This window comes from Bufo gargarizans, chromosome 8, assembly GCF_014858855.1.
Source record: "Bufo gargarizans isolate SCDJY-AF-19 chromosome 8, ASM1485885v1, whole genome shotgun sequence".
Classification (NCBI taxonomy): domain Eukaryota; kingdom Metazoa; phylum Chordata; class Amphibia; order Anura; family Bufonidae; genus Bufo; species Bufo gargarizans.
The window spans coordinates 48,189,278-48,203,044 of NC_058087.1; the positions used below are offsets into that span (position 1 = coordinate 48,189,278).

The 13,767-nt window shown below is 45.4% G+C and overlaps 1 protein-coding gene across 5 annotated transcripts in view; it reads left to right on the forward strand.

The window, feature by feature from the left end:
* Window positions 1–13,767, forward strand: part of PCNT (pericentrin) — a 113,593-nt gene that overhangs the window by 82,551 nt on the left and 17,275 nt on the right. For all 5 annotated transcript variants that reach the window (XM_044303371.1, XM_044303372.1, XM_044303374.1 and 2 more), the window contains one exon: window positions 12,728–13,444. In XM_044303371.1, coding sequence (XP_044159306.1) covers window positions 12,728–13,444 — 717 coding nt within the window. The remainder of the gene's footprint in view (window positions 1–12,727; window positions 13,445–13,767) is intronic.

Here is a 13,767-nt window from a genome sequence, read left to right on the forward strand (position 1 = left end):
AGCCATTACTCCTGGCTGGCTCTGGGGTGTTCCATACAGCACTATTTCTCCCTTCCGGGCGAGATGTACAGGCCGCTTCGATTGCCGTTGCAATTGCACCTGTCTGTTCCCAGCCACTTTGCTCCCGTCATAGGTAGAGTATCTACGCCATCTCCTGATGCTGTAGCCAATTCCCCTGGCTGGCGCTATGGTGTTCCGTGCGGCACTATTTCTCCCTTTCTGGCGAGATTTACAGGCCGCCTTTAATTGCCGTTGAAATTGCACCTGTCTATTCCCAGCCATTTTGCTCCCTTCATAGGTAGAGTACCTACGCCATCTCCGGTGCTGTGGTCGATACCCCTGGCGGGCTCTATTGTCTTCCAGGCGGCAACATTTCTCCCTACGGGCGAGATATAGAGGCCACTTTCTATTGCCATAGAGTTGCCCCTGTCCGGTTCAGTTACACCTGTCTGTTCCCTGCCACCTTGATCCCTTAACAGGTAGAGTACCTGCACCATCTCCGGATGTGGTAGCCGTTCCTCCTGTCCGGCTTTATGGTGTACCATGTGGCATTTTCTCTCCCTTACAGGACGAGATTTTGAGGCCTCCTCCAGTTGCCGTGGCCATTGCACCTACCTCATCATAGTGTGCACCAAACAGCCATCTTACTTCCTTCATAGGTAGAGTTCCTGAACCGTCTTTGATGCTGCAGCCGTTACACCTGTCTGGCTTCTATGGTGTACTATGCGGCCCTGTTTCTGTTGCCATTGCACCTACCTGATTGTAGTGTGCACCTGTCTTGTTCTTTGTGGTACCGTGCGGCCCTATGGGTTCCATTGTTAACGCAGTTGCTGTTGCACCTCTCTGGGTCTGGGGTGCACCATGCGGCCACATTGCTTCGATCTTAAATGAAGTTCCTCTTCACAGCCATATTTCTACTTTACAGGTTGTGTACCTGTACCCTTCGAATGCTGTCGCATCCCCAGATGCTGTGGCTATGTTTCCACTCTCCTTGGTCGGCAACATGCAGCCACTTTACCTTTATTTTAGGCGTGTGTTTGTAGTACCCCAAGTGCTGGGCCCTGTGGTGCGATCTGTGGCCCAGACAGTTTCTTTCTTACTAGGTGTTTTCTGCCCACGGGTTCTAATCTGTGCTGCAGATGTTGGTTCCATCCGTTTGGTTCTTCCGTACGTCTGCCACTCCGTTACTGTCGTCCTCATTGGTCTCCTTGTGCCGCTCAAGGCACTGTCAGCACCAGGTCACCCTTGTTCAGCATGTGCATGGTTACCATATCTGGCAGGGGTGGGTCAGCCCATCCCCCACCTTATCGGTCTAGTGCTGCTTCTGGTAGCTCCAGTATATGACTGATCTGTCTGGTCCGGCGGGTGGTCCTCCTTCAACCTCCTACTCCATGGCCAGGTGGTTGTTGGCCTTTGTGCTAGAGTTGCTCTTGCTTTCTCTTTAAGGTCCTACGGTATGCTGTGCTCCGCGTTACCCCATGTTATAGGGGAGTACTCACATTGTTTCCTATTGCTGAGCGGGCCATTCCTGGTGTAGTACAAGGATCTCCACTGGATCTTCTACCTTGTTTGGACATGTAGCTGGTGAGCATCGGCCGCGGCAGTGGTTTTCGGTCATCGCTGGATGTCCGCCTCACGGTATCCTTCTGGGTCCACGGCTTTTATCATTGCTGGACGTCCTCCCTGACGGGTCAAGGACAGGACCTCTGAGCGCCACACACACCTGTCTGAATTTTCAGCTGATTGCTCTGGTATCGGACAGGGCCCCGTAGTTCCTTCTGGGTCCAGGTGTTTTCGGTATTCCCTTGTATTTTCTGCTTAGTTGTGCTACATGGCGAAGGGGCAGTCCTCTTGGACCTTGCTGTCGTCTGCACCTGTCTGGTACTTTCTCCCCCCTGGAAGTTTTCTGTATGCCGGTCGCAGCTGGTTTCTACATTTCTATGTAGGCTACCCCGGTTTTTTCATGGCGACTTCTGCATTCCTTATGCATATCGATGTCTGTCGTTTTGTGGTACCTCCGAGCTGCTGTACTTGCCCTCTCTGGGACAATGTTTACGGTTTGCTGGTCAATGTTTTTGGTGCGGCTAGTTGTCCATGGCCAATGTCCCTTCCCCTATGGCGGTTTCTTTTCGCCTTTCCTGGATATGCTGGCTTGCGTTGTCTTCCGGTGGTTCAGCTCCTGGTTCCTTGTGACCCCATCTGGGTACTCCTTTCTGGAGTCCCTGTCCCTGTTCATTTGAGGTCCTCTTGGGATTTGTCTTTTTTTTCCATCCTCCCACGTAAAGTACCTGGTATTGAGTGGTTTGGTGCTACGGTTTGCAATTCCACCGTATGGTCTCCTTCGGGAGGGACCTCCTCCTGTTGTAGACCCCTTCCTCCTTAGGCTGTTTGGAGTGCTCTTCTTCTACTCCCATGTCTGTCAGTCCAGTGTGTTCCTGCCAAGGTTGCCTGGGCCTGTCTCTGGTTCCTTTTTTCCATGATACTTCACATGCCCAGAGTTTCCTCTGGTCTTGCGCTTTACAGTGCTATCTTGTTTTCGGAGGCTTGTGCCTCGTTTCCTGTTTTTGGGGACGCAGGAGCGATCGTTCTTTGTTCCTGGCTTTTACCTACAACCCCCTCCTTCTCCAAGGGTTGGCAGTTTCCTCTAGCAGCCTTGGGTTTTCGCCTTTACATGGGGCGCTTGGCTTCTTCACCTGGCCTTGCGGTGAGGGGAGTCCCTCTCCCTTCACATGTGAGCCTTGCTATGGCTTCCCTCACTCGTTTGGTTTCCAGTGCTTCCCTGTTTCTTTTCTCCCCTGGCCTTTCAGGGGATGGCCACAGGTTTATGGGTCTGAGACAATGTAGGGCGTTGGGTCGATCCAACACGCAGTGCTGTCCTAATTTTTTTCTCCAGCCCTTGGCTGCGCTTGGTGTTCCCTTTTGCCACCTTCTTGCATTTGGGATTTTCTTCCAGACATTTGTCCTGGGGTGCTGGCAGTCTTCCCTGCTTCTTCTGAGGTTTCTTCCTTGTTATGAGACCTCTTGCCCATTCCGTGTTTTTTCCTGTTGGGTCACATGGTCACATTCTCCTGCACCTGTATGCCCAGCCGGTGGCACGTCTCTTCTTTTCCCACCCTCAGGGACTGCTTTGGGACGTCCCATGGTGCTGTGTCCCCCAATGCCATGCACGAGAAAATTGGATTTTTTGTACTCACCGTAAAATCCTTTTCTCGTAGTAGGCATTGGGGGACACAGATCCCGCCCTATGTTTTTACTTCCGCTTCTCCGGGCTGGTCTCTTGATCTTTCCCGGTACGGGAGTTGTTGGTTCCTTGCTTTTCTTCTCTCTCCTACTGCTTTTGGTACAAACTGAATAGCCTCGTGCCTGTGGAGAGGGTATAGCCCACCTGGGAGGAGCCAACACTTTTTGTGTCTAGTGCCTCCTAGTGGTAGTTGGACATATACCCATGGTGCTGTGTCCCCCAATGCCTACTACGAGAAAAGGATTTTACGGTGAGTACAAAAAATCCAATTTTTTTTCGGCCCTTTCAGAGTTCCTCTAAGCGGCAAGCTGACAAATCTGCCCCAGAGCATAAGCGCAAGCCATCTTTCAAGCCTCGCCCTCCCTGGCATCCTCGCCAGCATCGCTCCACCTCCGCCCCGGTTTTTTTACTCGTCCCGACCTCTCCCTCCACCGCCCACTTCTTTTTTCAGGCCATTCTCACCCTTCTGCGGCAGAGAGTGATTGTTCCGGTTCTGCTTCAAGACTGTTTTCGTGGATTCTACTCCAATCTCTTTGTAATCCCCAAAAAGGAGGGTACTGTCCATCCCATCCTGGACCTCAAAGCCCTCAACTGCTTTCTTTGCCTCTGCCGTTTCCGGATGGAGTCCCTGTGATCGGTCAATGCATCAATAGACCGGGGGAGTATCTGTCCTCAATAGACATCAAGGACGCTTATCTCCATGTTCCCATCTGCGTCAGTCACCAGAAATATCTTCGGTTCGCAGTGGGACCTTTTCATTACTAGTTGGTGGCCCTTCCGTTCGGTCTTGCCACAGCTCCCAGAGTCTTTACCAAGCTTCTGGCCTCAGTCATGGTTCTGATTCATGCCAGGGTGATAGTGGTGATTCTGTACTTGGATGATATCCTGATCAAGGGTCCGTGATTTCGGACAATGGCGGACAGCCTACGCGTTGTCCGGGACACCTTGGAACACTTCGGGTGGGTTCTGAACCTGTCAAAGCCATGTCTTCACCCATCTCGACAGCTGATGTTTCTGGGCATGCGGTTCAACATCGATTGGGCCAAGATATTTTTGCCCCCAGACAGACTCTCCACTCTCCATCATCGGATCCTTTCCTTTGTCGGGGATATAAAGCAAAAGGCTTTATTTAAGAGAAAGGATCAAAGATCCTCAAGGGGGACATATAAAACACCTCGAAAAGCGTTTGATCGGTTAATTATCTTGTGCAATCAGTAAAACCTGGTACAAGCGTCTATGCAAAAATATAAATTATTTATTATACAATAATTAAAAGTCAGATTAATCAATGTGAAACTCAATAACCTGCAATGATATACAGTGATATGCAGTACCCAAAATTTGCCACTAAATGGCACCAACACAAATACCAGCGTATACACAGTACCTCTCAGACAGAAGAATATAATATAATCCGTCTCGACCACAATTTTTAGATATAAGTTCAATAATGTTAATAAAAGATACGAACCCTTGCTCTGCTCAAACTATGACAAATCTCTGATAATAGAGTAGCAATGCCGAACAATTATCAAGCCTGGTATTAACTATGGAAAGAAATTATTCCAACCAGAGGGTTACCTCTAAAATCAATATTTAGGTCTTTTGTTCATTAATATGCATTTTTACTGAATATTAACAATATTGATGTAGCGCTTTTAACAACTATACACTACGTTCAGAATTATTAGGCAAATGAGTATTTTGACCACATCATCCTCTTTATGCATGTTGTCTTACTCCAAGCTGTATAGGCTCGAAAGCCTACTACCAATTAAGCATATTAGGTGATGTGCATCTCTGTAATGAGAAGGGGTGTGGTCTAATGACATCAACACCCTATATCAGGTGTGCATAATTATTAGGCAACTTCCTTTCCTTTGGCAAAATGGGTCAAAAGAAGGATTTGACAGGCTCAGAAAAGTCAAAAATAGTGAGGTATCTTGCAGAGGGATGCAGCACTCTTAAAATTGCAAAGCTTCTGAAGCGTGATCATCGAACAATCAAGCGTTTCATTCAAAATAGTCCAACAGGGTCGCAAGAAGCGTGTGGAAAAACCAAGGCGCAAAATAACTGCCCATGAACTGAGAAAAGTCAAGCGTGCAGCTGCCAAGATGCCACTTGCCACCAGTTTGGCCATATTTCAGAGCTGCAACATCACTGGAGTGCCCAAAAGCACAAGGTGTGCAATACTCAGAGACATGGCCAAGGTAAGAAAGGCTGAAAGACGACCACCACTGAACAAGACACACAAGCTGAAACGTCAAGACTGGGCCAAGAAATATCTCAAGACTGATTTTTCTAAGGTTTTATGGACTGATGAAATGAGAGTGAGTCTTGATGGGCCAGATGGCTGGATTGGTAAAGGGCAGAGAGCTCCAGTCCGACTCAGACGCCAGCAAGGTGGAGGTGGAGTACTGGTTTGGGCTGGTATCATCAAAGATGAGCTTGTGGGGCCTTTTTGGGTTGAGGATGGAGTCAAGCTCAACTCCCAGTCCTACTGCCAGTTTCTGGAAGACACCTTCTTCAAGCAGTGGTACAGGAAGAAGTCTGCAAGGTAAGAAAAACATGATTTTCATGCAGGACAATGCTCCATCACACGCGTCCAAGTACTCCACAACATGGCTGGCAAGAAAGGGTATAAAAGAAGAAAATCTAATGACATGGCCGCCTTGTTCACCTGATCTGAACCCCATTGAGAACCTGTGGTCCATCATCAAATGTGAGATTTACAAGGAGGGAAAACAGTACACCTCTCTGAACAGTGTCTGGGAGGCTGTGGTTGCTGCTGCACGCAATGTTGATGGTGAACAGATCAAAACACTGACACAATCCATGGATGGCAGGCTTTTGAGTGTCCTTGCAAAGAAAGGTGGCTATATTGGTCACTGATTTGTTTTTGTTTTGTTTTTGAATGTCAGAAATGTATATTTGTGAATGTTGAGATGTTATATTGGTTTCACTGGTAAAAATAAATAATTGAAATGGGTATATATTTGTTTTTTGTTAAGTTGCCTAATAATTATGTACAGTAATAGTCACCTGCACACACAGATATCCCCCTAAAATAGCTAAAACTAAAAACAAACTAAAAACTACTTCCAAAAATATTCAGCTTTGATATTAATGAGTTTTTTGGGTTCATTGAGAACATGGTTGTTGTTCAATAATAAAATTTATCCTCAAAAATACAACTTGCCTAATAATTCTGCACTCCCTGTACATCCACACTACACCGGGGATTTTGCTAAATATCTGAATTTATCTCAACACTACACGGAATAAAGTTATACATTATCCGATAATGCAAATGATGTGCAGAGACTAAGGGAAGTCGGCTCCAAAGTCTGTTCTGGTCATTAGGATCTTTCTCTGTGTTTCCCTGTCTTTTTTCTCTCTTGTTCTTGTGGCCCCCCTCACTCTAATGTGTCCTTTCTTATCCAAAAACTTATCAGTTAGATACATCTTCCTAGCTTGGAGTTTTCCATTGTCGGCTAGGCGTGTACATATAATTACTGTTATGTCATTGTATTGCCCAAAATGCACTTCTGCTGTTGGTGTAATGTTACTCATTTACCCCTAGGCGACACGATTACCTAAGCTATTAGTATCATTCTATTAGGGGTTAAATATCCAAGTATGACTATCTCACATTCTATACACATGACCTCTGGAACCTAAATCAAAGCTAGAGGGATTAACTCTGACACTTCTACTAATTAAGCACAGACTTTTAGTCACCATTTGAATGTTTCCTATACTCCCAAATTTATGTTACAGATAAGATTATGATGAGCCTTGTTTTCTCAGAGATATCTGTGCCTCCTCTGCTACACCAACGGGTGATTGACTATTAGTTAAAAGAACACATCTTTACAGATACTCATTAACAAAGTCCATACTTAAACTGTTTTCATCATATAATAAGAATATATGCGTTCCTATTGAGAAATATCATATAGATAACAAATACATAAACGTCCTTAATACGTAACAATATAAAACAATACATATGTCTTATCGATTTTCTTATACAAAACTAAGGTTGATTAGAAGTGTATATAGATATTACAGATTTTCTGCTTCATTAATAGATACCAAACTGTAGAGGTAATTAGCACCAGCTGCGTCCAGAGAATATCCTTATCTCGGCCATAAATCCATAAGGAGACAAGAAGGCCTCTTTTCAGACTGGTACATCCATGAGAAGAAATCTTATTAACAGTGCCCTTCCCATGACCCTCTCTCGGCCATCTTTAAAATACATAACATATAACTTATCTACAACAAGTACTGCCTCTTCCTATCCCTAACTCTTACTTCAAAACACTAGCTAAAAATATTCGCTCTTTCATATGGGGAGGGAAGAAAGCACGTATAGCACTAGCTACCCTACAAAGACCTAGGGCATTTGGGGGTATGGGCCTCCCTGTTCCCTTACTTTTCAATAGAGCAATTTTGCTGTCAAGGGCCCTAGATTGGTTTAGACAGACGCCACACAGGTCATGGGTGGAAATTGAATCATCAATCTCGCACTCATCTTTTAGAGGTTTATTGGTTGGGACCCTAAACAACCCTATCACCACACAAACCACATGCCCAACAATTAAAGCTACTACTGAGACATAGAGGTGGTTCCACTGCTCAGCATGGGGTTTTACTGCCCTCCCCCTCATACAGGTGAGAGACTTTATTGACCTAGCTCCTATTGAGCTGAAACAGTCTCCTGAGCTCGCTATGTAAATCTGAGTTACCTGTTCTCTCCATATTTTGATGAGAAAGGGGTATTGAGAGATGGCCATTCCCTTACTTTAACACTTCCTGGAGCGCGCTTATACCCCAGCTTGGTCTCCTTCCGGCGTTCTTACATAACTAAACACATTCCTTTACAAACATTACTCGGACAACTCACAATGGCAAAAAAGACCTGGAGACCTCATTCTCACCTGAAGATCAATCCAGAATACTCATAAGCCCTCACACCTCCTCAAGGTGTGTGAGAATACAGGAAAACTGCTATAAAGTGCTCACGAGGTGGTATAGGACCCCTGACATTACTTGTAGATACAATAGGACCAAGAAAGAAGCATGCTGGCGCTGTGGGGAGGAGGAAGGTACTTTCTATAACGTCTGGTGGAATTGCCCACCAGTTAAAAAATGGTGGTCTGAAATTTTTGAGAGAAGCAATGGGATATGCAGATCATCTGTGTTATCTCCCCAATTAGCTCTCTTACACCTGTCTCCTCCTGACTTTGCGACTAAAGTCCCATTTTTATTTAAAAAACTATTAGCAGCTCTCCTCTTGATACCTTGACGCTGGTTATCATCAGACCTTCCCTCAATTGACCATTGGATTAACCAGATTGATTCTTTATATAGATTTGATGAAATGGCATCCTGGGAAAGCCGTACACATGCTAAGTTTAAAGCTAAGTGGAAGGATTGGGAAGAATTTAGAAAGTTTAAAGTATGATTTTTAATCTGAATCGCGACTCCTCAGATAGGTTAACATTTCATTGTAGAATCAAATGTACCATCTTTTTGTAAATTGTTCCTGTATGGTTCTTTATTATTATTTACTGTATAGATTATTCTCTGTATGTGCATCTTACTAGACATTCCAATAAATCTTTGGAAAAAAAATATATATATACATAACATATAACCATATGGCCTCTTATAGGTGTGTATATATAATTAAATCCACTATAACTAGGATATTTAGATAAATCTTTTATACACTTATGAAAAAGCATAACACGTTGTTGCGGCCTCAGCCTCTTACCATTTTGCCAGAGCATGAGGGCTCTGGGCTACATGTTCTCTTCCTTCGAAGCAGTGCCCTACGCACAGTTCCATGCCAGGGCTCTTCAGCGACACATTCTGACCTTTTGGGACCGTTCCCCCGGCCTTGCTGGATCGACTCATCAGTCTCCCTGCCCCAATGCGCTGAGACCTTTGGTGGTGGTTGATGTCTCCGATGCTGACATCGGGCCTTCCTCCCCCTTCCCTGGATAGTGTTGACGATGGACGCCAGTCTCCGGGGCTGGGGGGGGGAGTTCTCGACAATCTCTCGGTCCAGGGCACCTGGTCCCACGAGGAACGCTCCCTTCCGATCAATATTCTAGAATTGCGGGCGATTCGCCTCTCTCTGGTTCAGTTCAGGTCCAATTCGACAACTTCACAGGAGTCTCATATCTAAATCGCCAGGGAGGCACCCGGAGCTCCGCAGCCATATTGGAAGCACCGCTCATCCTCTTCTGGACGGAGAGCCATGTTCCAGCTCTGTCGGCAGTTCATATCCCCGATGCGACAACTGGATCGCCGACTGTCTCAGCCGAGAGAGACTCTATCCCGGCGAATAGGCTCTGCACCCACAAGTCTCTCGCAATCTGCAAGCGATGGGGTCGGCCGGATGTGGATCTCATGGCCTCCCACTTCAACCGCAAGGTAGAGAACTTTGTCGCGTCGGACGCCCTTGTGATCCCATGGACGCAGTTTGTTTCCTTACTTGTTTCCTTACATGTTCCCTCCTCTTCCGCTCATTCCGAGTCTTTGGAAAATCAGGTCCGAAGGTCTAACCGTCATTCTCGTGGCCCCGGACTGGCCACGTAGAGTATGCATCCCTAGTCTCCCTACTCTGGCGTCTTCCCCTTCGGAAGGACCCCTTGTCGCAGGGACCGATCTTGAAGAAATTATTCTCCCTTCCTTTTGTCCGGCCCCATCTCATCCTCATGAGCAGATATTCCACACTATGGATTTGGTTCAGGCCATTCTCATCTCTGTCTCAGACGTCCTCTTTCCGACAGACTGATTCATTATTTGTCATTCCAGAGGGACAGAGACGAGGGCTAGCTGCGTCCAAAGTTTCTATTTCCCGATAGATTCATTTGGCCATTGTGGAAGGGTACCGCATTAGTGACCGGGCTCCACCCTTCCGGGTTACTGCTCATTCTGCTTGGGCAGTGGGGGCCACTTGGGCAGTACGTTATGGTGCTTCGGCCCTTCAGGTGTGCATGGCTGCTACCTGGTCGTCTTTGCACACCTTTTCCAAATTTTTTACGGAGTGCACACCTTTGCATCTTCTGACTCTTCTCCGGGGTGTAGAGTTTTGCAGACAGCGGTTCTCTGATTGGCCGAGTGGCTTCTTTGTTTGACCCACCCCTGGGACTGCTCTGTAACGTCCCAAGGTCAAGCCTGTGTCCCCCAATGATATGGATGAGAACTAGATTTTTGTACTTACTGTAAAATCTGTTTCTCTTCCGTTCATTGGGGGACACAGCTCCCACCCATTCTCTCTGGTTACGGGCCTCGTTGTGGCCTGCGTGATTCTGGGTTTGTACATTGGTTTTCCTGTTCCTTTTGCTTTTTTTGCTTCTTTTTCCCAAACTGTTTTAGCTTAGTCCCTGTAGGAAGGGTATAGCTGGAGGGAGGAGCTCACACTTTTGTGCTTAGTTTCGCCTCCTAGTGGCAACAGCTATACCCAAGGTAAAGCCTGTGTTCCCCAATGAACGGAAGAACAACAGATTTTACGGCAAGTACAAAAATCTAGTTATTTAAAATATTTATAAAATGTTCGTATATGTTACACCTGTGTCTTGATATATTAAGTTTTATAAATTAACAAGGGATCTATTTAGTCTGCGGTGCTTCAAATCTTAAAATTTAGTCTAGGGGCAAAAGAATGAGAAGACCTGATGCCTTAGGCTACTTTCACACCTGCGTTTAGGTGCGGATCCGTCTGGTATCTGCACAGACGGATCCGCACCTATAATGCAAACGCTTGTATCCGTTCAGAACGGATCCGTTTGCATTACCATGAACAAAAAATGAATAAATGGGAGGCGGATCCGTTTTCAATTGCACCATATTGTGTTAGTAAAAACGGATCCGTCCCCATTGACTTACATTTTAAGTCAGGACGGATCCGTTTGTCTCAGTTTCGTCAGATGAACATCCAGAGCAGAATGGAGGCTGAACGGGTGCAAACTGATGCACTCTGAATGGATCCTTATCCATTCAGAATGCATTGGGGCTGAACTGATCCGTTTTGGGCCGCTTGTGAGAGCCCTGAAATGGATCTCACAGGCGGACCCAGAAACGCCAGTGTGAAAGTAGCATTATTCACAAGTCGGTGTTCGGTCTGTGATTTCATCAGTGATTTTGAGCCAAAACTTGGTGCGGCTCTAAACAAAGAACAGGTGCAGATCTTTCCATTTTACTTTATCTCTGTGTAGCATCCAATCCTGGTTTTGGCTCACAATCGCTGATGGAAATCACTGACCAAAAGACTGACTTGTAGATAAGGCTTGACTCTTAGTGGTATTTGAGTCTTCCCATTCTGACACCAAATGGCAGAAGATCCATTTTATTAAAGGGGTTCTCCAGGAATTAAGAAAATGAAAATATATAAATATTACTTATATTCCCATATACCTTTCGTTATAATGTCTGGTTTTGTCTAGGGAGCAATCATCAGGAGAAATAAAATTGCCGCTGTTCTATTAGTGCACACAAAGCCTGTCCTAATCACACTGGAGGACATGTTAATTCACAACACTGAGGTAAAGAGCTGCCTCCTCTCCTACTTGTCAGGGATTATGATCCTGGATACAGATGAGAAGATCTTCAGCTGAAGACAGAAATGGAGTACAGAGAGGATGGACAGGACAGACTGTGGTAATGAGGGGCTGTGGTAATGGAGACTGCATACAAGTACTGCTGCTCATTAGCCACATCTGCTCATGAACTCCATTCCTACAGAGATTCAGCTGATGACCATATTAAACTGTATTCAGGATGATAATCCCTGACAAGCAGGAGAGGAGAATGAGGTAACTCTTTTACCTCAGTGTTGTGAAGTAACTTCTCCTGCTGTGTGATTAGGGCAGGTTTTGTGTGTGCTAATAGGACAGCGGCCATTTTATTTTTCCTAATGACTGCTCCCCAGACAAAATGAGCCATTATAACTAATGTAAAGTATTTGGGAATATATTTATAATGAAGTAATATTTAGGTATTTTCTTTTTCTTAATTTCCAGAGAACCCCTTTAAGCATAGACCTGGGTGGCCACCCTTACAAGCTAAAAATACAAATGAGCCAATAGGTTTCTGCCGCACTGATGTATATGTCTTTCTCCATACAATATTGTGGGGAATGAGGGAGTGGGTTGGCTAATAGCTGTGAGTAGTGGGAAAAACTGTGGAAGGGCCCTATTACACTGATGTTTCGGCACTCATTAATGATAACGCATCCATCAGCATTTGTTTGCACCAGCCAGATTACACAGGCAGATGCAAACTGTATTCGTAACGATTGGTACCACAGCCCTTCCTCCCTCATCCAGTTCTGTTAATTACTGGCAGCACATCTTGTCATGGCCAAGCATTCCTAACGCTCGTTCCCAATAATTGGCCCATAAATTGTCTAAAAGTCCTTTCTTGCTCGTTTCCTCAGTTTAACATTCTTATTTCTTGTCATGTCAGGAAGCCTCAGTATCTCTTGAGGAGCACCAAAAGCTAAATGCCAAACTGTCAGCAGCTCTTGCTCAAGAACAAACATTGTGTAGCAATCTGAAAAAAGAACTTGAAATAGAACAGTCTCGCTGTAAAGCTCTTCTTGCTCAGGAGCACAGCAAACTGTCAGAGGCAGCAAAAGAGTTGGAGAAAGAGAAGCGGCACACATCAAGTCTTTCAAATACTTTGACTCTTGAGCGTGGAAATCTTCAACAGCTCAGACAGCAGCATACCCGAGAACTCTCCAAAAAAGAGGAGGAGAGGCAACAGGAGCACAACTTGGTACTGAAAGTAAAATGTGAATTGGAAGACGAGAGGAAGCGTGCTAGGGACCTTGCTGGCATGATAGAGAAGACCCAACAGCAGGCCGTACATGCCAAACGACAACTAGAATTTGAAGTACAAGCCTGTCGTGAGGAAATGCAAAGAGAGCGAGAGGCTGGAGTCAAGCTGCGAGCGCTCTTGGAGTCCTTGCAGAGTCAGAAGCAACAACTGGACGGTGTTTTGGAGCAACAGAGAGAACGTGAACTTTGCCTGCAGAAGGAGCGTGATCAGTACCAAGATAAAGTTTTGATCCTTAAAGAAAAGGAAAGAACTTGGGTGAAAGAACTTGAACAAGAGTCCAAAAAATTAAAACAAGTAGAAGCAAGCAAAGTGCGAGAAGAGGAGCAGGATCGTAAAATGATGGTGAGTCCTGAGCATTGCAAGTTGTGGCAATTTAATGTTATATAGTGAGTCTTTTCCCTGTTTCTTTATGTGCAGATGACCTTTTCTTCAAAGTGTTGTTTTCACACATATTGTAGACTTCAGTTTAGCTTTGCAGTGTCAACAGAATCGAAGTATGAGCTCATAGAAGTCGGTTACATCTTACTTTGTAAATTTTCCCCTGTCACCAATTCCACAAAACAATGTAATGTGAGCTCTCTCAACTTTGTTATCTGGACTTCAATTGTGGAGGTTACTGAATACCTACTGATGGGAAAATCTGAATTGTGTATTATGCAGCTTGG